General features: G+C 36.0%; 5 protein-coding genes across 6 annotated transcripts; 2 read left to right on the plus strand and 3 right to left on the minus strand.

Annotated features, from left to right (window-relative positions):
- The first annotated feature begins 1,339 nt into the window (after positions 1–1,339).
- On the plus strand, positions 1,340–9,023 carry LOC124447919 (uncharacterized protein C7orf26-like). Its single transcript, XM_046998915.1, has 11 exons — positions 1,340–1,396; positions 1,516–1,631; positions 1,758–2,116; positions 3,257–3,349; positions 3,692–3,875; positions 5,632–5,866; positions 6,519–6,705; positions 7,304–7,406; positions 7,522–7,623; positions 8,093–8,132; positions 8,225–9,023. The coding sequence occupies exons 2-11, from the start codon at positions 1,580–1,582 to the stop codon at positions 8,253–8,255; spliced, it is 1,386 nt and encodes a 461-aa protein (XP_046854871.1). The 5' UTR covers positions 1,340–1,396; positions 1,516–1,579; the 3' UTR covers positions 8,256–9,023.
- Positions 9,024–11,868: 2,845 nt separating this feature from the next.
- LOC124447924 lies at positions 11,869–14,140 on the plus strand. 2 transcript variants are annotated; one of them, XM_046998920.1, is made up of 6 exons: positions 11,890–12,020; positions 12,104–12,143; positions 12,772–12,902; positions 12,989–13,021; positions 13,117–13,173; positions 13,650–14,140. In XM_046998920.1, exons 1-6 carry the CDS (start codon positions 11,912–11,914, stop codon positions 13,709–13,711), a joined length of 432 nt encoding a protein of 143 aa, XP_046854876.1. In that variant the 5' UTR covers positions 11,890–11,911; the 3' UTR covers positions 13,712–14,140. The 2 variants fall into 2 exon arrangements, with proteins under 2 accessions (XP_046854875.1, XP_046854876.1); XM_046998919.1 differs by lacking the exon at positions 13,650–14,140 and having other exon boundaries at positions 11,869–12,020; positions 13,117–13,394.
- An 837-nt stretch (positions 14,141–14,977) lies between these two features.
- On the minus strand, positions 14,978–17,795 carry LOC124447921 (E3 ubiquitin-protein ligase CHIP-like). The gene is made up of 9 exons (XM_046998917.1): positions 17,617–17,795; positions 16,933–17,131; positions 16,742–16,818; positions 16,586–16,674; positions 16,399–16,459; positions 16,248–16,304; positions 16,056–16,138; positions 15,710–15,743; positions 14,978–15,396 (listed from the first exon to the last, which is right to left on the minus strand). Exons 1-9 carry the CDS (start codon positions 17,722–17,724, stop codon positions 15,268–15,270), a joined length of 837 nt encoding a protein of 278 aa, XP_046854873.1. The 5' UTR covers positions 17,725–17,795; the 3' UTR covers positions 14,978–15,267.
- A 760-nt stretch (positions 17,796–18,555) lies between these two features.
- LOC124448446 (anoctamin-4-like) lies at positions 18,556–20,994 on the minus strand. Its single transcript, XM_046999461.1, has 5 exons — positions 20,361–20,994; positions 19,971–20,101; positions 19,648–19,891; positions 19,324–19,473; positions 18,556–19,093 (listed from the first exon to the last, which is right to left on the minus strand). Exons 1-5 carry the CDS (start codon positions 20,831–20,833, stop codon positions 18,856–18,858), a joined length of 1,236 nt encoding a protein of 411 aa, XP_046855417.1. The 5' UTR covers positions 20,834–20,994; the 3' UTR covers positions 18,556–18,855.
- Positions 20,995–22,062: 1,068 nt separating this feature from the next.
- LOC124447943 lies at positions 22,063–23,246 on the minus strand. The gene is made up of 2 exons (XM_046998938.1): positions 22,752–23,246; positions 22,063–22,392 (listed from the first exon to the last, which is right to left on the minus strand). Exons 1-2 carry the CDS (start codon positions 22,959–22,961, stop codon positions 22,063–22,065), a joined length of 540 nt encoding a protein of 179 aa, XP_046854894.1. The 5' UTR covers positions 22,962–23,246.
- Positions 23,247–26,546: the final 3,300 nt, after the last annotated feature.

A 26,546-nucleotide genomic window follows, 5' to 3' on the forward strand; every position in this document is an offset into this window, starting at 1 on the left:
CTGTATTGCCACCTGATATAAAAGTATGCTATGCATCTACATACAACTCATAATGATTGTAACAGCTGTATTGCCACCTGATATAAAAGTATGCTATGCATCTACATACAACTCATAATGATTGTAACAGCGTTATTGCCACCTGATATAAAAGTATGCTGTGCATCCACATACAATTCATAATGATTGTAACAGCTGTATTGTCACCTGATATAAAAGTATGCTGTACATCCACATACAACTCATAATGATTGTAACAGCTGTATTGCCACCTGATATAAAAGTATGCTGTGCATCCACATACAATTCATAATGATTGTAACAGCTGTATTGCCACCTGATATAAAAGTATATCTTGGCATGCGTGCTGATTTCCTCTTAAAGTCCTGTTTTAAGAAAATACAAAAACATCTTTCACAACCGGTGAAACTTATTACTATGTATGACACTAAAAAACTGTCCTATTTTGTCGCTAACAAGGACAAACTTCCTTAACTTTCTCGCAGTAATCTTTTATACGAAATAACTTGCCCTGGCTGTGGTAAAACCTGCATTGGCATGACACAAAGATGCCTGTCTGTAGGGCTCAGAGAACATGCAACCAGACTCTCTTCTAGTGCAGTTGGTCAGCATTTCTCTGAGTGCGAAAACGCTCAATTCCTGGCGACTCTACAAAACCAGTTCTCGCAACTCAATGATCTCCCTCCACCTCCCAGAACTCCCTCTCCTATAGAAAACCTTGTATTCAACAACTATAAAATACTTCACTCAACCAAATCTAAAAACTACCATATTCTTGCTTTTCTTGAAGCACTACTCATCAAACATAACAAACCTTTTCTCAACACGGGACTTAAGGCTAGCAAAGAATTACAACTCTTTTCTTAATTTATAACACACTCATTCTACCAGTCGGGTCGGCAGTTTCAATTCATCCTTTTGAAATACTACACCTCTTCCAACTCATTGTAAATATCACACTATTTAATTTCTATTGCTTATTTCCGTTTACTTATTTCATGCGTTGTAAATATATATATGTGTATGTATGGTTTTAAATGTCATTCTGTCTGAGGATGACTTTGAAATAAAGTCGATTATTTACAGTTTACTTCTCGTCCTGTTTTGACGCATATTTTGCAATCTCAAGATGTCTTGCTTCTTCGGAATTTGTTTTATATTATACTTCTTTAAATTGTCGGCTGGTCATGGTTTTTGATCTTTTATTTCAGTTGTTGCACAGTTCAAATCGTATATTTTTCTGCTATAAGAGATTTTTTAAAAGTTGATAAAAAGGAGTAATTGTTCCAGTTGATATTACAGTTCACAGTTGATATTACAGTTGATATTACAGTTCACCAATGCAGTTCACAGTTCCAGGCCCTTGTTTCCTCAGGTCAGTGGTTCTGTCAGTTTGTTGTAACGGAAAATACTTCATGTAGTTTTATCGCTTCGTTTGCAAAGTGACCAAAGTCACCAGCAAAGTTAAACATTGTTTAAAAACAATTTTTATAGCAGTTTACACAATGGAAACTAAAGATATTTTGTGTTGAATGTAGAAATGATTAATTTTTGATATATGATTCTGAAATCAGCCAATATGCAAGAACGTAGCGGTGAAGATGTTTGGAGTAAGTTGAATAGTGACTATAATCTAATATTCGGTTCAAACTCCAAGCCAAACTTGTGGTTTGGATTTTAGACCAGAATCACCTGAGATTTTTGTATGTATAACGATGGCCTGTCCTTTGGTGTAGATGTTGCATCGTGGAAGTCTGAAATATCATCAAAAGTCTTGTTTATTCGTCAAAATCTGAAGAAACAAGTTCCGCCTTCCTCGTGGAAACGTACCTTGAACGTACAAGAAGTTTATTTTGTGACCGCTTTAAAACGTTGTGCTCACTTTGACATCTCTGAGGAAGATCTTGATAATGTTGATGTAATAGGTGAAATTGTCGATGAATTTATTTTCAATGAAGGCAAACAACTCTCTGCGCTGCAAGAATTACAACTTTTGGAAATAATTTGCAGTCATTTTCAGAGCAATATAGATGAAATTTGCAAATATTTACAATTTGCAACGATGTTCAATCTAAGTCCACATGATGAAATTAAGGTATCTCCTTTACGTAAAACACATTTATTTGTACTTTCTGACTTTTGATGTTCCTAGGATTGTATGTCATCTTTTGATCGGATTTTTGGAAAACATATATGTTTAGAAATAACAATTTAAAGTGCATTATTCAAACCCAGGAATATCGTTACATATTTGTAGATGTTTATTTTCCAGATTAGTGTAGTCTCAAGAAGAAATGTTGGTGTCAGTGTTGACTGTTTCACATCACTCAGAAGATGACTACCTACCTATTGATAGCCTAGTCCTCACTTGCCACATGAGCATAATCATGAGTACAAGATTATCAAAACTCTCCATTCTTTTTATGCTTATGCTTATGCTTGCGCTTATTGTAGTTTATTACAAATGAGGACATTAATGCTTATTCTTGTGCTTATGTCGTAATTAAGGACCAGGCAGAAGTATTTAATCACTCAACACTATCATCAACAATCAGTTTTCAGGACTTTGTTAATGCGGCTGATCTACATCTAAAACTAACTTTACAATGTATAGATATACATATATACTTGAAAATTGGTAATCCAGGCATTTAATGTATCAAAAATGAAAGTTTCTCCGGATTGTAAAATTATTTTATTGAGCTTTCGACTCGGTGCTTCAAGCCTTCTTAAGAATGAGGAAGTTATCTATTTACAGTTGTTTTTTAGCTTGTAGATGTTTAGAGCGTCTATTTGGATTAGCTGGTGTATTAATATGATTGGATGGTGTAAAATGTGTTGCCATGGGTTTTAGTGTATTGTGGATGTGATTGGTGTTGATATTGGTAGAGTGTATTGTTGTATGTTGTAGAGGATGTTGTTTGTAGTTCTTTTGTCTTTTTTTTTTAGTTGTGAATATATGATGGTATGTCGTTATGTCTGTTTATTGTGTAGTTGTCTTTACTGTATCAAGCTTCTTTGAATTTGCATGTGTGTTTTGTTTGTGCATGTCCGAGTAGTTTAGTTTCTGTCCAGTCAAATGTGTGGTTGTTTCCGTGGGTAAATATGTACATTTTGGAATGGAAACAGCCCTGTACTGTATGGTCCATTTAATTAAATTACTGTAGGAAATATCTGTATCTTAGCCACATATATCTTCAAATTTTGAAATTTCTTTCATGAATGTTTTCTTTAGGAGTTTCGTCTGAAAATATTGTCAAAGCTGCTATCCATGTCAATTGGATTAGAATGTTCATCCATATTGGATTGTGTTGGTGCTTGGATTATGGTTGGTAGAGATTACATAGAAATATTATCTAGCTCACTTTAGAGCCAATTTGTGTAACAGTTCTTAACCTTGCACTGGCATTGTACGCTTGCGGGCTGGCTACGCCAGTGGTTCTGCTAAGATCCTACACAATCCTGGATAATATAAATTTACAGGATATTATATAAGATTGTGTGAAGATGCATGATTTTTCCTAGGTTTCATAGATGTACACAGATGACTTGCATGACTAGTTAGTTAATTTTTTTGATAGATGTGTACGTAGAAAAAAGAAGTAGTTTGGGCGACATGTAAATGTGAAAATCACAAGTGTTTTTAATTTAATTTGTTCAACTCTTACAGAAACATCGTTCATACATTCAAGATGTTCTGGATTTAATTCAAGCCATCATTTACGACTACTGTATTCTTGTACCCAGTTCCCTACCAGCTCTAGAGTCAATGGTCAAGCATTCAACACTGTTCTCATCGCAGTTTCTCACTGCAGTCACAGTCCTCTATCCAATGTATAAACTCAAGTCTGAAGGTATCTTAAAATTTTTGTTGTTACTCCTGTATGTGACCTTTCTACACTCTCCCACCCCCAAAGTTAATGTCCTTTCTTTACTCTGTCATCAAATTTGATTGCAAAGTCTTTTGGTGTGTCTGGCATGTGTGTACTGTCCTGTGCGTTCAAACTCTGTGCTTCCATCCAAAGTCTGTGTGTACTCTCCTGTACGTCCATTCAAACTTTGTGTGTACTCTCCTATACGTCCATTCAAACTCTGTGTGTACTCTCCTGTACGTCCATTCAAACTCTGTGTGTACTCTCCTGTACGTCCATTCAAACTCTGTGTGTACTCTCCTGTACGTCCGTTCAAACTTTGTGTGTACTCTCCTATTCGTCCATTCAAACTATGTGTGTACTCTCCTGTACGTCCATTCAAACTTTGTGTGTACTCTCCTATTCGTCCATTCAAACTATGTGTGTACTCTCCTATACGTCCATTCAAACTCTGTGTGTACTCTCCTATACGTCCATTCAAACTCTGTGTGTACTCTCCTGTACGTCCATTCAAACTCTGTGTGTACTCTCCTGTACGTCCATTCAAACTCTGTGTGTACTCTCCTGTACGTCCATTCAAACTCTGTGTGTACTCTCCTGTACGTCCGTTCAAACTTTGTGTGTACTCTCCTGTACGTCCATTCAAACTTTGTGTGTACTCTCCTATTCGTCCATTCAAACTCTGTGTGTACTCTCCTGTACGTCCATTCAAACTCTGTGTGTACTCTCCTGTACGTCCATTCAAACTTTGTGTGTACTCTCCTATTCGTCCATTCAAACTCTGTGTGTACTCTCCTGTACGTCCATTCAAACTCTGTGTGTACTCTCCTGTACGTCCATTCAAACTTTGTGTGTACTCTCCTATTCGTCCATTCAAACTCTGTGTGTACTCTCCTGTACGTCCATTCAAACTTTGTGTGTACTCTCCTATTCGTCCATTCAAACTCTGTGTGTACTCTCCTGTACGTCCATTCAAACTCTGTGTGTACTCTCCTGTACGTCCGTTCAAACTTTGTGTGTACTCTCCTATTCGTCCATTCAAACTATGTGTGTACTCTCCTGTACGTCCATTCAAACTTTGTGTGTACTCTCCTATTCGTCCATTCAAACTATGTGTGTACTCTCCTATACGTCCATTCAAACTCTGTGTGTACTCTCCTATACGTCCATTCAAACTTTGTGTGTACTCTCCTATTCGTCCATTCAAACTCTGTGTGTACTCTCCTGTACGTCCATTCAAACTCTGTGTGTACTCTCCTGTACGTCCGTTCAAACTTTGTGTGTACTCTCCTATACGTCCATTCAAACTCTGTGTGTACTCTCCTGTACGTCCATTCAAACTCTGTATGTACTCTCCTATACGTCCATTCAAACTCTGTGTGTACTCTCCTATACGTCCATTCAAACTCTGTATGTACTCTCCTGTAAGTCCATTCAAACACAGTGTGTCCTGTCCTGTACGTCCATTCAAACTCTGTGTGTACTCTCGTGTACGTCCATTTAAACTCTGTGTGTACTGTCCTGTACGTCCATTCAAACTCTGTGTGTCCTGTCCTGTACGTCCATTCAAACTCTGTGTGTACTGTCCTGTACGTCCATTCAAACTCTGTGTGTACTCCCCTGTACGTCCATTCAAACTCTGTGTGTCCTGTCCTGTACGTCCAACGTCTGTGCGTCTCAATTCCGAGAGATACGAAATGACTTTGAATTGAAATGTGTCATGAAATCTTTTCTGTAGATGAGCAGATGACATCAGAGAGTGTAATGCAAGGTAGCTCATTGTTTCCACCAAGATCACTGCTGCAATTGGTTGCTGACTGGATCACGTGCCAACCGGGTGTCTTACTGACGTCTTACCCACAACACCTTGCTTCACTGCCAAACTGTCGTATGACGAACGAGGAGTTGGCACCTCCTTCAACCAAAGACCAAACACGAAAACTTCCTTTGTGTCCTTTACATGGCCTCGTAAGGTAGACAAATTATGATCGAAATGACTAAAATGTTTATTTTTGGGAAAAAACGTATGAATTGTATAAAGTTATTCAACTGAGTGATGGTCTCATAAGGTAGACAAATTATGATCGGAATGACTAAAATGTTTATTTGGGGGAAAATACGTATGAATTGTATAAAATTATTCAATTGAGTTAACCATAAATATGTGTAAGACTTCACAAAAACATTTCAGTCCGTCAGACCACGAAGGTGGTACGCAGAGAGAATGCTGTCACAATCTACTGTGCTAACAAATACGGCTAACCTGACGTTTACTCCTCGTTTGACTCTGAAGATGACTACCGCTAAGGTTATTGAAACGTCAGTCATCAACAATAAAAACAGTCCTTCTCAGGACTTTACTAACATGGACGATCAACATTTACAAACATGTAACTGTATCTTATGATAGGTTTTAAATAGCATCATTTCATAAGGTAGGTAGTCGATGGATGTTCAGCTCATGATACATAAATCAAAATGAAATGGGAGTTAAAGGAGAACTAAAATAAATGTATAGTTGATTCATACTACGAATCAAAAGGCAGTGTTTTTTAAAACTTTGCATCGTCACGACTTTCTCCTGATGTGAGAATTTAATCAATAATCTTTCTTTAACCTGTACAGATGGAGTATATTGGGACCAATTTGCTTCATATCGCAAAAACGTGGCAACTTGCTCGCGATGAACGATGAATGTAAAAGCATCATGCTCGTATTTTCTAAACTTCAGTTCGGTGTTCTTCAAAGTTTTCTCGCGACGAAGAAACAGCTGGATGAGAAAGACCACGACAATGACATGGAACCCGGAGAGGTAGAAAAGCTTACATCAAATTAGCAGTAAGAAAAATAAAATAGCTTTTATTTTTACTGCCAATAATGAAGTGTTTATAAAAAGTGTATCGTGTATTCGATATTGTGTTTTACGCTTAAATATTTATTAGCATAAAAGAAAGGAGCTCTTTAGCGTTTCGATGATACGTTAATACTTCATAAAAATCGGAAGCAATCGAATTATCTTCAAATAAAAATTGCTAGTAAAAATTGCATTATTCCACTGATTAATGAGATTTCACCGCCATTTCAAACAAACGCAAATGGACAGCGGCTTTTTCCTGTGCTGTAGCATACCGCACTAAAGGATCTTCAGTAATTGTATTCAATTACTAACGGCGGGAAAATGTAATTTCAACTTCAACAAGAATACTCTATCATTTCTGATTATTATGAAATGAAAGACATGTGACTGGAAAGCTAAAGAGCTCGCCTCTTTTTCTATGTAAAAATATAAGCGTAAAACATAATATCAAAATATTTGTTTCATACTTTTTTTTAAAGTTTGGTACTCTTCAACTCTTTTTTAAACTCTCTGTGGTAATGCAGTCTTATTCTGATTTGTTTATTCTTCTTAGGTAATGGAGGATGAACTTGACTACACAAATTTATTGAGCATCTATGATCTGAGAGGGATATGTATGGAACTTCTTGAACTTATAAATGAAATTCCTTCTGACGGTAGCGTATTATGATAATTGAAAGTATGATTAATGTGTGCTTCATAAACCCCCCTCCTCTTTATGTTTTGTTGTTCATGAAATATCATAAACACAGGTGTCGTTATTATTTTTAGTGTCAGTTGATTTGCGGGAAAATTTAGTCCATACTTCCGTCGATAGATTAGCACAAGTTCTTCAAGTTGGAAAATCCAGCGAATGTCTTTCCGGTAAAAAAAGTGAGTTGATATTAAGCTGTAATGTTTAAAGCTTAACATGCTTCTCCTATATTAACATTCACTTTGTTAGAGGTGTTCTTTGTTAGATTTTATTTTGTAACAGGGGAAGAATAACCGGAGGTGCAAGAGGGTGCTATTTTTATAACAGGGGTAGAATTACTGGAGGTTCTTAGGGTGTAATTTTTTAACAGGGTGGAATTACTGGAGGTGCAAGGGGATGCTATTTTTTTCTTAGAAAATAAATATGCCGTACAATTAAGCAAATGAAAATGGTGATTGCTTTTAAAGGAGCACACTTCCAAAATTAAGTTTTTTTAAGTAAAAGGTATAAAAGTAATACTTGAAAAAAATCTCACGTGACTCGTCTATTCATACAATAGCCACCAAAAATCTCATACAAGCTAGAACATCTTATTTCCCCTAGTTTGAGTGTATACGATTATTTGAGGTTTTTTATATCATATTTTAGCTGACTTCTCTTCCATGTATCCAAATCTTCCACGAACGAAGTAAGTTTTCAAACAATGACAACTGTTTACAATCGTTTAGCTTCTCGACATACTACTGTTACTTCATGTAATATCTTGTATGCTTTTTTTAGGCTACTAAATCTAGTTTTGCAGTCAAAATGAGTTTGGTACAAAATTGAGAACTTCTCGAAAGACGAAAGGAGAATTTGTGGCCGTTCACAGCGACTCACTTCATTGCCGTACTTACTCTTGCAAAACTCCAGGCTCCTTTCTTGTGCGTGAGTGAGAAAATCACGATTAAACAGACGGCTTTAAATATTAAGCTGCACGGGGGGAGGGGTTGTTGTTTTGCAACCTTTTGAAAAGGGACTTGTACGAGAGATGGATTTTTGCGAGAGAGAGCGGGGTTCATTTAGTTCCTCGTAAAATTTTAGATAGGTTTCGTCGATAGTAGTATAGGTGGGGTATAGGTCCTCGATATGATGCGGGCCTATTAGGGGGCTAGGAAAATACAGTATGTGTGTTTTCGACACAACCTTTCTTCATGAGCAAGGCTTATGCATTATGAATGTATATTACCAAGACAAACTCATACTGTCAGACCAGCTCTCAGGTCTGTAAGGGTGGAAAACCTTATCGGACCTGCATTCTACCGGGGGTAAAATCTCGCTTCATTTAAGACGGCAAGTACAGGCCTGCCTAAAGATAACCTTGGGGCTGTTCAGATTAGCCCGGTAACCGTTATTCATAGAGGCGTGAAATGATTTTGAGTCATTGAAACGAGTAGAAACTTTAAGCGCAAAACTTACAACCTCTTAAGGTACTCATTCCCCTTACAAAGACAAATTTTTAAGATTTTTTCAAAAAAATTTTTTTTGATGTTCTAGGTAGTTGGGATACTGTATTTTAAGATTACATAGTTTGTTTTTATCTAGGAGGTATATTTTTATGTGGAAAAGACTTTTGAAATCATCCTTCCATAATTTTTCCCCTTGACAACGCCTTAGCAACCACTTTCTAGCAACTTTTTCTTATGATAAAAGCCTCCGTAAATAATTTTTTTGAATTCTTCTTTTGGTGGATGTATTTTCAAAGCCTTTTCTCCTAGCTGCTTTTGATTGGTCCAATTTGGACACCATAGTAACGGACAATCTTTGTCCAAAGCGAGCACACGAGTGATTGTCCTCTGATTCGAAGTCTGGTTTAAACGGTTGAAATTTTGTATTTTACTGCGAAAACTTGGTTTCTTAGTGTTCTATAACTAACCCTGTTGTATTTGGATTATATTTTGTTTAAAAATGGGAAATTTGCGAAATAGAAGAGAAAGCGGTTCGAACTCCCCATCAAAAATGCCAAGATGCCCAAACATGGCTGCGCCGGCGGTGAAGATGATGTTAGTGAGGGCCTTCTGGAGTTAAAATCGGCACGCCTAGTGCAAATTATGGATCATTTTCTTCGCCTATTGGTATATTGAGAGAAGGTACAATATTTATGGACTTGTCCTTGCTGTTTGGGGTATTTGACGAGTTGCTAAAATGCCCAGAATGTGATGGCAATGTAAGTTCTCATGTCGACATCAAGAAAAAAGAATGGCTTCTCACATTACATTGTTTTGCAATGTAATGCAGAAAAATGTGGCTGGAAATACTGTTTCACTACATCGAAGAAGCAAGGTTATTCCCACGAAATGAATGTTAGAACTGTGTTGGCATTCAGAGAAATTGGACGAGGACATGCAGCAATGGTCACCTTCTGCAAAATAATGAATATGCCAGCTCCACCTACTCGTCGTGTGTTTACAAAGATTCAAAATAAGAAGCTATTGCCTGCTGTCAAACAGTTGGCAAATGATAGTATGCTAACCAGTGCTTTGAAGGTGAGAGAAGTCAACAGCAATGGAGAATGTGGTATTTCAATGGATGGTACTTGGCAGAAAAGGGGGCATGCTTCGCACAATGGAATCGTAACAGCTATTTCCTTGGACACCAAGAAGTGCATAGATGTTGAGGTGCTGTCAGACAAGTGTCAACAATGTTTGAAGTGGGGGAAAAAGCAAAGTGATCCCAGGTACCATTCATGGAAAGCATCACATAATTGTAAGATCAACCATAAAGGGAGTGCAAATAACATGGAATCATCGGGAGCAGTGAAGATTTTTGAAAGATCGGTTAACACCAGAGGCTTAAAGTACACCAGTATGCTTGGTGATGGAGATTCTGCTACGTACAATAGTATTGTTGAAAGAAAACCATATGGAGAAGAGTGCACTCCTAAAAGTTAGAATGTATCGGGCATGTTCAAAGAGGGTGGGAAGTCGTCTAAGGAAATTAAAGAATCTGAAGAAAGGGGTGAAATTGAGTGATGGGAAAGGAATAAGTGGAAAAGGGAGACTTACTGATGGAAAAATTGATATGCTTCAGAATTATTATGGTTTAGCTGTGAGAAACAATCTGAATGATGTAAATGAAATGGCTAAGCAGATTAAGGCAGCTCTCTTTCATGTAGCCTCAACAAATGAAAAACCCGCATCAGCTTTGCCCTATTGGAAGTGACAGTTGGTGTGGTTACCAGAGATAAAGAGACATATGTACATAAGAATGGTATTCCTGATTGCATTGTAGAGCTAATAGAGCCCATATTAGATAATCTCAGCAACCCTAGCTTGTTGTCGAAATGCACACACGGGTTGACCCAGAATGTAAGCGAGTGTCTGAATGGTCTTATCTGGGATCGGTGCCCTAAGACAATTTATGTGGAACAAGAAACTGTTGCTCTAGCCACTTACTTGGCTATACTCAAGTTCAATGATGGGGACATTTCCTTGTTAAAGATGCTAACTGAATTGGACATAGTACCGGTTTGTTTGCCAGTAAGGGCTCATGATTGCGATCGGGATCGCATCAACCTCTCAGTCAAAATGAGCTCTGAAAAGGTGAAAAAAGAAGAAAAGTGCAGGCATTTAAGAAAAAACATATAGATGATGCTAAAGACAAAGAAGGTGTAACTTATGAACCTGGTCATTTCTGAGGCAGTTTTAAGGTCATTAAAACACAACTATAACTTTAAATAACAATTTCTTACTTTCATGATTTCGGCAAAGAGGACTATCTTTGTGACACCATAACTTCTTTATTATTAATAGTATTAGGCTAAAATTTTGTGTGTGAAAAGCAAATGAACTATTTTAGTGCCTGACACTCTTTAAATTTTGTATTTATCTTTAATGATGACTAATTGAATGTTGATCTCTTAATTAGAGTCAAAATTTCTAATATTTTCAGTTTTCTCAAATTTTTTTCTAAAAATAGTTTCCAAAATCCAAGAGTGTCATGCACTAGCCCAGGTTATAAGCTTCCCAAATATATATTGTGTCTCATAGTTACGAATAGAACTTGAGTTATCATGTTTGCCGTGAGACTAATTTAATGGTAATTAATTAGCCGCCATGTTGGTTAATTAGCATAATTAATGAGTTATGACAAAAAAATTAGAGTGATGCGATTTGTACGAGTATGAACTTTCTAATACTGTTATTTTTGGCTGCCAATCATCAGAATTAAAAAAATTTACTTCTAAGGGGAATGAGTACCTTAAGCGTCATAAGTCATTTTAGTCGTAATTTTCAAATCAGGCAAAGTAATTTGTTTTTATTTTAAAGGTTTTGTGCATTTGGAAAGTCAGAGCATAGTGAAATTGCTCAAAGAAGTTTTTTGTTGTGAAGTATTTGATCTTTTCCATTTGCCAAAAGGATTTAACAGTTCGCTGAATCCCGGCTACCGGGCTCATGTGAACAGCCCCCCACTTATATATTTAGTTCAATGATTTACCCCCAGCAAAAAAACTTGATTATGACAATTGACAACATTCGCAATATTTTATATAATTACCTAACGTTCAACATGGCTGCCAATCGAGCTAACAACAAAGGTTTGTAAAAGTGAAACCATCCTTTTTCTGTTTTGTTTCCATTAACATGTTGACAATTTAAAGTAATTTTTCAATTTGTTTAGGCTCAAGAGGAGACATGAAGAAGCGTGACTTTTGGTCTAGGTAAAATAAATGTCCATAATATGAAGTTTTAACTGATCATTGATCAAGTGATCCTATAGACTATATGTTTGTGAAAATGCTTTTCCAAAACCGTGAAATTATCTTATGTGTACACTGGAGATAGGCAGCATGTGTAGTGTGGGATGGTAACTCATTGAGTAATGAAAGATAAAACGGCGTAGCCCACTCGATAATTGAGGAAGGGTAAATTCCATATGTTCACTCAAATGTCTAGTTATGGCGGAAACCAAACAGAATTGGACATTTCTGTGAAAAATTTCCCGCTTTGAAGCATTTACCAGTAAGCCATTACATCTCAAAACTTTTGGGAAGCAGACATTCATTTTGGGGTCAACTTGGTCATGGTCCCAACTCAAGAAGCGTTTCTTCTGGGGATGTTGAACTGTGCGAAGTTTATTGATCTGGGGCAATGTCGCTTGTAATCCTGACTGGAAAGTTTGAGAAATTTGCACCTATGTAAGATTCAAAATTAGCATGCCCAAAAGCCTAGTTTTCTCAAAACTGCTCACTCGAGATGTCATGTGCGCAATACAAACTTTCCAGTCTTGTTTGCATTAGGCTGTATGTGTTTCATGTTAAACTTAAACAGCTCCCATTTTAATTCTAGGGAGTACAATAATAAGTCAGGTGGATCTAGCCCACGAAGTAGGCGAAGTAACTCTCCTAGAAATTCACAATTTGACAATAAAGAGAGGAAGGAGTCTTCACATAGACTTTATGCCAGTCATTTACTAAAAGGTGTGTCATCAAAGGTTATAAATTATCAGCAAAAACATTTCATGACTACCTACTGAATTTTGTCTGAATATATTTCTTTCAAACAGAGTGGGAAAAGGTTGAGAGTGACCTTAAAAAAGGTGCGTGTTTAAATTTATGTTTATTTATTTACAAAATGTTCATTTATGTTTTGGATTAAGTACGTAGCATGTGCCGGATGATTTTGTTTCTTCAGATGAAAGACCTACAGGAACTGTGGAATATATAACCAAAGAACCATTAGACATTAAAGGTAATGGTAGTGTTTTGTTCTATGTTGCACGCAGGGATGTATATTATACTGGAGTCTGCACACCCATCCCCCTACATTGTCTAGCACCCTCCAATAATAGTTATTGCTATGTGCATTTTTTCATCAAAAAATTAAAATTGGAATAGTCAACATGCTTGTGTAGCCAATTATGTATTGTGCTTTCATGTTAATGCATTTTCCTACATATGTATTTTCTAGGAAAAATACTATTTCTGCACTAACTGACAATGAGTTACACTTCTATTAATAAAATAGCCTGTTAAAAACACTTGTAAAAGTTTGGGAGGAAATCAAAATTGCTTGGAAATGTTAGCACTTGGTCGTCTTGCTTACCATGCAATTTTTGTTTTTCCCAAACATTACAGGGTGCGTACCTAACTCTGTAAAAACATGGAAAATGTTTTTATATTTCTTTAATATTTCATTGTAAATTAAATTAAAAATCAATTCTTTAGAAGACAATCTTTGTAAAGTTGAAGCTTATCTAAAAAACAGAGAAGAAAGTTCACCAGATTAAAGGTAACATATCTCACGAGAAACTATATCCATGAAAATCCCCCAGTCACCTGTGCTGTTTTTCAATGTGAATTTCCAAAATATCACGAGTGATGTAAATGTATTAGCTGTAAAATTTCTACCTGTTTATATTGATTTATTGCACAATTCAATTTCTTATCATTGCCACAAGTGCTGGACACTTATACATTGTATTCATATTTTAGTTCTTTATTGTAAGAATAACTTTGTCTACGTTAATTTTCAACTTTATGCTTTAATTTACAACTTGTCAATTTATATTCATTTACTTTATGTAAAATTAGCATTTAATAGTAGTTTCCTAAGACCCAGAGAAACTGTGTGTTTTGTTAACTGGAGACTTTGAATGTTTCCAATGGTGTTGATATTTGAAACATTGAGGGCAACAGAGAATATTGTTTACATCGGGTCTTAGTGAACAAGTGCTTTATTTTATATTAATTGTTAAGGATATATGTATAATGAAGTAAACAATGAAATGTTAAATGTTTCATTGTTCCCACATTGATCCTGGACAGCCACTGGCCAAGGTCATGCTCTAAGCCAAGGTCTTGCTCTAAGCCAAGGTCATGCTCTAAGCCAAGGTCATGCTCTAAGCCAAGGTATGCTCTTTGGCCAAGGTCATGCTCAAAGCCAAGGTCTTGCTCTAAGCCAAGGTCATGCTCTTTCGCCAAGGTCATGCTCTAAGCCAAGGTATGCTCTTTGGCCAAGGTCATGCTCAAAGCCAAGGTCTTGCTCCAAGGTCATGCTCTTTCGCCAAGGTCATGCTCTAAGCCAAGGTATGCTCTTTGGCCAAGGTCATGCTCAAAGCCAAGGTCATTCTCTAGGTCAACGTCATGCTCTGGCACATATTGGCTCTAGACCACGGTCAGGCTCCGGGCTAAGTTCACATTTGTTATCTCGTGTTCAGTAATGCAACATGTCTCTCTCAAATGATAGCAAGAAGAGATAGCCTTTACAACATTAAACTGAAATACATGGAATGCTTCCTGAAGCAAATAATTGAAGCCAAATCTTACATCAGACATGGGAGACTTTACTCCAGACACGCGTGTTTAGTGTTTCGCGATTCTCTCGCGGAGTAATAATTGATTGACTACACATGCGTGTCTGGGTGTAAAATCATCACGGCTTCAAAAAATTATGAGGGTTTTGTATAAAAGGTAGCGTTCCGCAACTTCCACGTATTTTAGTTCAATGCTTTACTCTCAGTTGAAATGGTCTCAACTAATGCAACACACAAAAGGGGGATTTTAAAAAGTAGTTCATAAAAATAGTAATTGTTACAAGTGTGATCTTCTGAGTTAAAATAGTCAAAATCATCCCTGATAGCATCACACAAAGTTTATTATGACAAGTTACAGTTTTTGGATGCATCAGTGTACAAGTGATGGGACAACAAGTGGTCCATTTATTTTACTTTATTTTATCATTTCTTGTTCTTTCACACACTTAACTTTTCCAATCTTTCACTTCTCACAAACAGTATGAGAACAACAACTCAAGCAAGAAGAAAAGACCCCAAACCCTTCACAGTCAGTATTCCATTACAACCCAATCATTCTCACTGACAAATGTATCGACAACTTCTTTCATTGCTAAGTTAGGTATTAACTGTTCTTGTGTTAGTTCTGTCCTTGTAACTGGATCAAAGTGCCCCACTCTCTGAAACACAATGATTTTTACACCATCAAAAATGGCATTATTATATCAGACAATTCAGACTTTACTGCTTTTTCATAAAGGAGCATATGTCGGTAAAATTGTTTCTAAATTACTAATTTACTGGTTTCCTAACTGCATTTCTTCTAACCTTTGATTTTAATAAACTTTTACCTATGTTATAACATAAAATTTACCAAAACCATTACAAAGATCAAACTGATCAGTAATATAATGCATTCTGAAACTTGTGACCCTCTCCCGGACTACCACTGTTTGAGCTTGACTTCATAAAAAGCGTTATATTTTGTTTTACCTGTAAATGTTCTTCAATATCTTTGCGATCATATCTGTTATAAAAATCAAAGAAACATTCCTTTCTCAGACAGGTTAAAGTTATTTAATTTAGGACTTATGTATTTTCCACGTCTAGGCAATCTTTCTTTGAGAGGGTGTTTTTTGTATAGGATACGTAATGCCACTAGGGGTTATGATGGGATCGTGTTTTGTATAGGATACCTAATGCCACTAGGGGTTATCACGGGATTGTTTTTTTGTAAAGGATATGTAATGCCACTAGGGGTTATCACGGGATAGTTCTTTGTATAGGATATGTAATGCCACTAGGGATTATCATGGGATTGTTTTTTTGTAAAGGATACGTAATGCCACTAGGGGTTATCACAGGATCTTTCATGATCTCAAAACTGATCTTTCCACAGATGTAGTCCGGTACTTCACGTTGCTAAGTAACAAGATATAAAACATGTAAGAAATTTAATATATAGTTGTATGAAGACAAAACACTGACACAACAACAAAGTAGATTTTCCAAATCAATTCAGAGAAATTACTTTTCGTCTTTCATCCACTTGTGCAAAGATTTTGTTGACCTCGGCCATTCGACTTTCCTATGTATGTTGCATAAAATTTGTCAAACTACGTACATGGTGACATTCTTAGACTGGAAATTTATTTTTTCAAAATCAGGTATTGACGACTCACTGCTTCAATGTTAAGTCTGTTTCTCTCTCCATCATCATTTTTGGAAGTTGCACTTATCTTTCTGAATATTAATGCCAAATTTATAACAAAGAGTTTAAAGAATGCCGTTGCAACTTGTACAGGAGTTGATGTAAAAGTCTCAATCTAGTGATTTTTGCCTATTCATTTATGGAAAGAAATTCATTACCTTTCAAAATCTTGTTTGATTAAGCTATTTAAATATGTCTGCAATTCAATCTCTTCTTGAATTCTTTTTTCCTCTTGTTTTTGAAAACGCTATAAGCAATTGGGTTGCATAAGATATAAAAGATCACCACATGTGGTTGTGATCAAAAAAGTTTACCTTTCTCTTAGCTTCTCGTAAAGAAAATGCTATGTCATCACCAAAATTACTTTTCTGTTTTTTGGAAGCGTCTAAAGCTAAAAATTATGAACTTTGTACATTGAGTTTTACTTCTTGGGCCTAGCAATGTTGCAAATGAAATAAAGTTTGCAATGTTCATCTCTAACAAAGAAAAACATTGCCATTCCAACCTTTTTGCAAGTTTGTTATACAATCATCGAATAACTGTTGTTCCAGTAAAGCCTGACCAAGAAAATAGTACCCTTTCACAATATTACTGTCTATCTCCAAGGCATGCCGGCAATCATTACAAGCTTGCTCCCATTTTTTTAACTTCAAATAGCATAAGGCTCGATTTGTGAACAATGTTGCCATGTCTGGACTTTTGCTCTACACATAAAAGGGGAAATATGGGTGCAATGATGGATAACACTATGTATGAAATGTGGTACTGTACTGTACCAAGTACCACCATCTGTATCAATATCACTAAAAAGCTTGATTGGGCAATATCTTATATGTTCAGTGAAATTTCAAACAAGGGGAAGATTTTCTGTTGATATCTACCACAGAATGACACAATCGAAACTCAGAATATTAATGTAAAAATATTTCGTCACGGACTACAAAGTTTATATTAAAATACAATTAAAGGAACGATGATCAATTATGTCAAAATGTTCATAATTTCATTTTAAAAATTCAAATCTAAATTGTATGTTCAATGATTATAAAACACAAGTATTTGAAAGGCAGAGATCGTTATGCATTGTGCCTTATTATTGATTAAATACAATGGTTTTCACTGCTGCGATATGAATGTCAAAAATTGGCGAGGATTATCAAACTTTATCAAAGTCAATTAAACCACTTACAATGGCTTTACTATAACAATCGATGGCTGAATCGTACTGCTTCTTAGCGAAATATGCATTGCCACAGTTTTTAACCTCAATGGTGGACATATTTTTGAAGTCTTTCATTTTATTTCGTGATAGCGTTGAGAACGTTCATTGCCTTGTAAACATTTTGAAAACGAGAGTCGACGTCGATCATCGTCGTCACTCTCGCTGTGACTGGAGGCATGGGCACTAGTTTTCTTTAGTGACCTCCATTGGACTACAATAGTTCTCGAAACTATTAAGAACTACTGGCACAAAATCCGTTTGAAAATATAATCGATTTTGAAATTTACAGTATCAGGGCTTCTATCAAAACAAAACTTGTCAAGGCTCAATATTTACACCACGCATTTCCCCTACCGCCCTCACAGTTCCAGTCAAACTTATGTAATTATTTATTTTTATTATTTTTTATTGAAACATCTCAAAAGCTCTTGTTCCAGCTACATATTTAAACTGCCAAATTTTTAGTTTAATATAGCCTTAGTTTTAGAGCAATGAGTCATTATAGATAAAGAAATAATTGTTTTTATAGGCTTTTGCATGCCACGGAAAGTACACTCACGACAAGTCAAGTATATGTATAGAAAAAAATGTTTTTTTCTGAGGGGGGCAGTAAATATTTTTCCCAACTCAGTATGAAGGTTTTGCCATATTTTCGCCTGACTAGCGTTTAAAATTTTCCCGACTTTTTAATCTGCAAACTTTCTTGTGTGTGTGGGGGGGGGGGAGGAGCTTCCCACTGTCCCTTCGTCCAGTACGCCTATGGAAAAATCAGTTAAATGTAGCCAGACACTGTGTCAACATGGCCGCTATGACGTCACATGAAAACACACTTTATAATGGAAACACTTATAAACCAGTAATATTTCAGTGATGAAAGTAGAAAAAAACGCGTGATGAAGCTCAAAATGCAGGATATGTTTTTTATTAAATAATTCAAATATATTGAAGTCAGAATGGAGATGATTACAACTGCAGACTGAAGGTCAAACAAAAAAAAATGAAAGTGTGCCCCAAGGAGGTGAATTGTTATGATTTTTGGAGTCTTTGTACAATATTTTTTATGACCTTGTTGATTTCCAGTGTTTTCTGACATTTTATCGTCTTAAGACAAAAAAATACATATTCAAAGCCATGATGTGAAATATGACAACTGTCGTTAGAATTCCCAATTTTTCATTCGACCGTGAGAAATGTTATAAATGCATACTATAGACCCAGTGTTTCAACCACATTTTTGCGAAAGCGCATTCTGGTCACGTGCATTTTTCGTGCAATCTTTGTCTGCAACGAGCTGGAAACTTGAGGAAACAACCATCTTACAAAATATCTTACGACGTAGATACCATATTGAAAGACGACGATGAAAATGAAACGAGACATCATTACGGTGAAATACTGTTTACTGAAGTTATATGGTTCATTTGGTTCCAAATATTCTTTGAATCTGTGAAATAAAGTTAAGAATCTGGTATAAATTATGACTTTCGGTTCATGATAGTATCTATGGACCTCCTCTTTCTATCAATGTGAAAGCTTTTAACAAGCTAGGAAATCATGTAGCGTACTGTGTTTTTTGAATGATTCGTCTCTTCATCATGTTTACCAGGAGGATAAGGAAGCTAAATGTTTTGTCTACTTTGCTTATGGTTTATGATTAAATTTTATTGTGATTACCTGCAGTAAGGCAGTGTGTAGTTCAGATTTTTGTAAGGATCTTCGGGATGACTGTCTTTCTCTAAATCAGATATCTTGATATAACTGAGGGAATTGTTTACATAATCTTCGAGAGAACCACTTTCGCTGTAGTAATGGACGTACACAAACCTAAATAAATAAAGAAACTCTTTTGATAATTAAAGTGTTTTAAATTTGATCTGCTTTAATTATGACGAATGAGTTCAACTAATTCTACTAGGTTAGAGATAATTCTTATTGTTGCAAAGAAAATCAATGACTTTTCCAATTTATTCTCATTAAAATGTAAAACGATTGAAATACCTTGGTATAAAATCAGTCGTAAAGGCGATGACAAACGAATTTACGACAACAGATATTGTCGTAAGTATTTCCATGATTTTAAGCCAGATTCCGATATTTTTAACTTGCTCTGAGACACGACGTCGATAATTCACGACAAAATTGATGGCGTCAGCTCGGATTTCCACGAAATTGTTGATTAGGGCAAATAAAGGCGCCAATGGGAACGAGGCAACAAACATTGTCACAAAACCGAACTGAATCACTGAAAGAAAAAGTTATTTGTTTCTTTTATAGTGATGATAGTTGTGTTTGTGTACAAAAAATTATTGTTCAATCTTCACCCATATCTAGATATTCGTAAAATATGCGAAATTCGGGCTCTTCCTCCAACCAATAATCATCTTCCCATTGAGGTATCTTTTTATTCTTGTATAAAGAACGGGAGCGATCCCTCCATCGTTTCTTAAGGCAACTAAAAAAGAAAATGACCCAATTTTCCCCTTTTATCTCTCATTGTGATAGTTTGAGAATTGAAAATGATCACGTGATGCGATAACGGGAACTCGTTGTAAAAGTCTAAAATTAATCGAATCAATGAACTTCATTGGTAAAAAACGAAAAGAAACAATTGATCACATACATCCCCAATGTACTTAAAATGATAAGAAATAGGAAATGATCACAACTATCCCCTTCTGTACATAAAAAAGGAAAACATAACAGCTACGTACGGTACGACAAATTCATTTCCCAGGCTCAGAATTTGTTTACCAGTCATGAAGACGAAAAGATATATGCAAACATCAATCAAACAACCAGCTGCACTACATTCCTCAATCCGTCCGCCATTGATTCTGTTGTACTTCGAGGGATTACCGTTGATCAAACTGGTTTTAAAGAAGGCAAGGTTGACGAGTGGAAAGTATTTATTCACGAACTCAAAGACGTACATTTTTAATGTGAGGTTATTGTGATAATCGGACACCGTTTTTGGATTCTCCCAGTTTGTCAAATAAACGGCGATTTTTTTATACACAAATGTCAAACTTTTTATGATCCCAAAATTGATACAGGCTGCTGTGAATGACGTCAAAGCACCAGCGTATTCACGGATATCTTTGCTAGAATTAGCATAAAGAGCGGCAGGTACACTAGCTCTGTAGACAGCGATGCCAACTAATATTGAAACAACAACAAGTAACATGAAAATAACAACTGTCCAAGCGCCAAGTTGGCGTCGTATTATGATACCTAATGGTAGATATGGTTCTAGTTCTCCGTTCACTGGATTTTTTTTCTTTGTGTCAACGTTGTTCACAAATTCAGGACGCAATGGCTCGTATTCTTTAGGCAAGTCGTAAACGTTCCATCAAAAAGCTAGCTTCGCTTCATTTTTTTTCCAACACTGAATGAAAACCGTCGCCCATATTGACATGAAGACAGAGAAAAATATGGTCGCTTCGTTATCAAATACATGAACTAGTTTGGAGTAATGACAGTTTGATGTAAGACTGTAGTAGCTACAGTGGCGATCACATTGTGGACACATGTAGAATAATCTTAAAAAGATATAAGATGCCTATAAGTTTACTTAATGACCAGCTTTAGTGACACTATTTATCATCAGTTATAGCTGACACTATCTACCGCCAGCTATAGCTGACCCCATTTACCACCAGCTATAGCAGACACTATTTACCGCCAGTTACAGCTGACAGTATCTACCACCAGCTATAGTTGACACTATCTACCACCAGCTATAGCTGACACTATCTACCACCAGTTATAGTTGACACTATCTACCACCAGCTATAGCTGACACTATCTACCACCAGTTATAGTTGACACTATCTACCACCAGCTATAACTGACACTATCTACCACCAGCTACAGCTGACAATATCTACCACCAGCTATAGCTGACACTATTTACCATCAGCTTTAGCAGACACTATGTACCACCTGTTATCGCTGACACTTTCTACATTCTTTCTCAAATCAAAGATCACTAACCTCTCATTCTTTTCATCACATATCTCTTTCAATGGTTGGGATGTGTTCATAGTACAAAGTCCATAAAGAAAGCACAACAAACCCACAACAGCTGCAGGAACTAGAAAACTTGTATAAAACCCAAGCCATGCAAAGTAGAAACCAACACGGACACCAAAATAATCGCGGATTGCATCTAAAGGTTGGTATTTTAAAGACATTGTAAATGTTGCCCAGTCTGCGCGCAACTTTTGCCGATCGTTGTCCACGTGATTATGTATTATTGAAGGTCCATCATGCATTGGATAGTAAGAATCATACACTCCTGTATGACCCAATTGTTCAATACCGTGACCTTCATCAAGTTTTGTGTCGTCGTCATGTTTTCAATGACTTCCATTGATTCGTCAATTGTGAACGATGTCAACTGTAGAATTCGTTTTACCATTCGACTTCTTTCAGCATTTTCAAAGAAACCATTGTCGTCTTTTTCTGAAAAGCCTTAACATTTGATTTTGAAAAGGAAGTCACCGTGTTCCAATTTTGAGTGCGAACGGTGGGTTTCTTTACTGTGAATGGATCAAGGCGTTTATCTACGAGCTTTCTATAGAACCTTGTCAGTATACTTTGTGGTTCACTGTTAAACGTGACCGGTTCACTGTTGGTTTCATCTTTTAATGGCATTTGAATATGCATGTCCTCTGCTTTTTGGAAAAGGACTGGGTCTAACGGCGCGTGCACCAAAACGAAGTATATGTTCTTGTCTTCGAGCTGAATATAAACAATAAATATTCAAACGCTTGAACTTAAAAACAATCATTGTATTTGAATATGTCTCCCTTTAGGTAATTAGTTGTATCTAGAACAGCTGAAATTTAAAACACCACAACACAAACCTCTCGAACGTAGAACTGTAAAATACTCAAATCGTTACATTAAATTATAAGGGATGGGGAGGAAAGTTGATTATTTATTTCGCTTCCCCCAACCCCTTATTTGAAATAATTTAGAACTGGAAGTCCACCATCCCTTTAATTGACGGAAATACGTCAGTAAACGTCCCTTTGATAACAAAACATCCCAAAACAACAATGGTAATAACAATGTAAAAAACCCAATTTTTTACTTACCTCATCGTATAATGAGACAGTATTTAATACTAAGCCTCTCTTTTTTAAATTTTCTTCATATCTGTTGCGAATGTCACGCATTTTATGATTATCTGTGTCATTATAAACTAAAACAAAATCGATCTTTTTCTTCTTTGGTTGTGTATCTTTATTCGCAGTGTTGAGTGTTTCAAGCTCGCGATTGTTGTCAAAGTAATTTTTCGAAGCCATTGTAACGTCTTATAATATCCAAAACTTCGTGAAATGGTCAAAGTGTGACGTAGACATCAAAGTGTGAAGTAGAAATTCCTTTAAAACAAGAATCGATTGCTCAGATGCTACGACGTTTTGTTAACATCAAAGGAAATGAAACATTGGCTAAGGCTACACTTCTCGATCCTCGTCAGAAAAGGTTGCATTTTGAAATTGTGGAGAAACACAAGGAGTCTAGACTTTAGTTTAGGAATTCACGAGCTCTGTTTGGCAACAAGAAAATATACCTGTTGAAATTGAAGATGATACACAGCCAACTACCAGCAGTAATGTTAATTGCTGGCAGTAGTTTGGCATGAGATCATAAGTTCATCATATGCCAGGAGTGTCAAAGCAATTCCTTTACTAGAATGCACACAAATAAATACTACCCAAATCTGAACATTCTGGCACAAAAGTATTTGTGTGTGTAACAGTTACTTTGGTCCCTTCGGAAAGACTCTTCTGAAGAGTTGGAGAGTTGATATTGCATAAACACACTGAGTCACCTGACTCCAAAGAATGTAAATATGTTTTATGTTTTGAAATAAAACATTTGAAATATTTGAAATCCTTGTGTCATTGTAAACACAAGCAAACATATTGTTAACTTGATTTTATATAAAAATACAGATTTTAGAAGTTTCAAAACTTGTATAAATTTACAGTATATGTCTTACGTTTACACACTTGAGTTTTATGTGAAACACATACATATATAATAGCATTCAGTATCGTTATCGAATATCGCATTGAAATGGTGGCGAGAATTGCATTATGATTGGATGAAAGATGAACTTTGCAATTAACATTTTAATAATTGAAAACAAAAAATTACAACACCATCACTCATTACACGGAGGTAAAGTTAAATTGACTGCAACAAGCAATGGGATAGAACTTTTAAAGCACAATCAAAAGAGGGAGATTAGAATACAATTTGAGAATTAGTGTGTACTCCCAAGAATAGATTGCCAAAAATACTCCAATATGCCATGACTATCAGTGGCGTGGTGGCCTGGGTAGAGCCAGAACGTATTTGTGCAAAGCTGTGCTAAATTTACTTTGGAAACAAAAATCAAACCAAGAAAACAATTGTGTTACTTAATAACTCGAGCGGCTTCCTCAATCACGGCTTTAAATGTTGGTTGATTCCAAGCTGAGGCAAGGACGCCATCTTGAACGGAAGCTACTCAAAACCAAGTTTCAAAAAAGTTTAAAAAACTTATGTTATCAAAAATTTTGAAAACTCAACTTTGAAACTGTATATCAACTCAGGAAAAGCAGATTTTAGTCGTAAATATCGTCAGTTTTGCCACCCTTCAAGATGGCGGCTTGCCTTACCCGTAACTATAGAATTTCGCTTTCTCAGGCTGAAAGTTTGCTCTTGATAGATCAATAGTCAAGAGTACCTGTGCAGGCTGTGCTGCAATGTTACTATAATGGCGTTGCAGATATTTTAGTGACCAACTTAAAAATTAAACAGAATATGCTCCCACCCTCCACCTCATTCCCCCACATCATATGCTCCCACCCTCCACCTCATTCCCCCACATCATATGCCTATGGGATTTCTTTGATCACTTTATAGATGGGTTAATCTAGAGATTAGGGAGAAGTGATTAAAAGATTGATTGAGATTAAAAAGTAAAAAGTGCCGTCTTTTATTAAAGGCACAGTACACCCTGCAACGAGATGAAAAATACCGCTGCTGAATAATGTCTTTTATCAACGGCTTATGTGCAAATGTATTGTTGATAAAAAGGTTTTATATTACAGGAATGTTGAACAAATAGTCGGTCTTCAACTTAAAATTGTATTTACTTCTATTACCTTTCGATATTTATCTACTGTATTTGATGAAATACACGAAATTTACATTCTTCAAACTTTAATCATTTACTTTTTTGGCGTAGCTACTGCGCATGCCCAGCTATCCACTAAGTCGAAACCGTCCGTAGTGTGTCTTTTTTTTTAGTCATTACAATTGAAATAAATATAATAAAACAATACTCACTACGCAGTCAACCAAACTTTAATTGAGGTGGACCATATTTATATATTTTGCTATACTTAGTTAATTTCTTTCGAAATGGTCACTTTCACAAGAAATCAGTCTTGTATTACAGAATATATGAATATGTTTAAAAATGTAGATCGTCCAGGTTGGTATAGTCCTGAGAAGGACTGTTTTTGTTGTTGTTGACTGTAGTTTCGACAACCTTATCGGTAGTCATCTTCAGAGTCAAAATGAAATTACAGTAGATTTTGACTTTGACTTATGACTCAGAAGATGACTACCGCTAAGGTTGTCGAAACGTCAGTCAACAACAACAAAAACAGTCCTTCTCAGGACTATACCAACCTGGACGATCTACATTTACAAACATGTAGTGATATTCCCGGGCTCAAACCATTTACTTTAATATATGAATATGTTTCCCATGCACCCGTAATTTTCGATTGACGCCAAAGGAAATATCAAAAAGTTTACGGAAGTAATATAACTCAATAGTCTTTGAGATTTCTGGAATGGATATAGCAGAAATAATCTACTGTAGTTTCAAAATAATCAAAGATTTTTCATTTGCCCGCATATAAGCATTTTCCTTGTTTGCAAATCAAATGTAATCCAAAATGACGAACATTCCACTACGTTCTCACTCCCAGGGGAATGATTACACATCAACTATATGAATGTGATTTCAAATAGCATTAATGAAACAATACTTCTTGGTCTTTAAATTTATCATTTGTGTAGAGCGTTGTTCTTCATTGCACTTTAAACCAATCATATTCTCTGATCATGTAGGTTGACAGAGATCAAATATTTTAAATAACTTGCCTGCATCTTGCCTGCATGCTGTGCCGCATGTTCTTCTCTGAGCGATATTTGTCGAGTGAGGATGTGTAGGTGTTTAAGCAAGATCTTTGTTGTGTTGATGAAAAGTTTGGGAAAGTTCTCAATGAATTTTTAAGAGATCGGCTGTAGATGAAATTATTGCATGGTTTTTTAGTAGGTTGAAGAGAAGAGAAGTTCCGTGTCAATCCCAAAAGAAGGTGGATGAGGATTATTGATGGATAGTTTGGAATATCTTGTTGCCGAAGCATGGATTCATGGCGGTAATATCTAAATTACGATTGTGATGATAACGTGGTGGTAAGTTTAACGTTGTACCTAGTTAAATGGAAGAATTTAAATCGTTTTAAACTTTTACTTAAAGTAGGTATAAGTAAAGTAATTAAGATTTGTAATGCCTAATGGTCTATAGTTAAAAAGTTGGGTCATCGACGCCTAGTTTTTACAGTTAAAATAAGCGAAGAACCTCAAGTTTTATATTTTCGTAAGACATGAGAAATAGAATTTTCTTTTGTTTGTCGTTAGATTTATGCTTAGTCTTGCTTATGCCCGTGATTAGGTCAAAGCCAATTTTCCATGCTTCGTTTATTGTCTTTGTTTAATCGTCACTTTGATGGTGCTTTATGTCAATTTGTAAACCTAACTATATTTTACTGTGGCATTGCCATGAGAGTTTGCAAGACGGATCGGACAGACGACCTTAT

Source organism: Xenia sp. Carnegie-2017, unplaced genomic scaffold (assembly GCF_021976095.1).
Source record: "Xenia sp. Carnegie-2017 unplaced genomic scaffold, XeniaSp_v1 HiC_scaffold_23, whole genome shotgun sequence".
Taxonomy (NCBI): Eukaryota; Metazoa; Cnidaria; class Anthozoa; order Malacalcyonacea; family Xeniidae; genus Xenia; species Xenia sp. Carnegie-2017.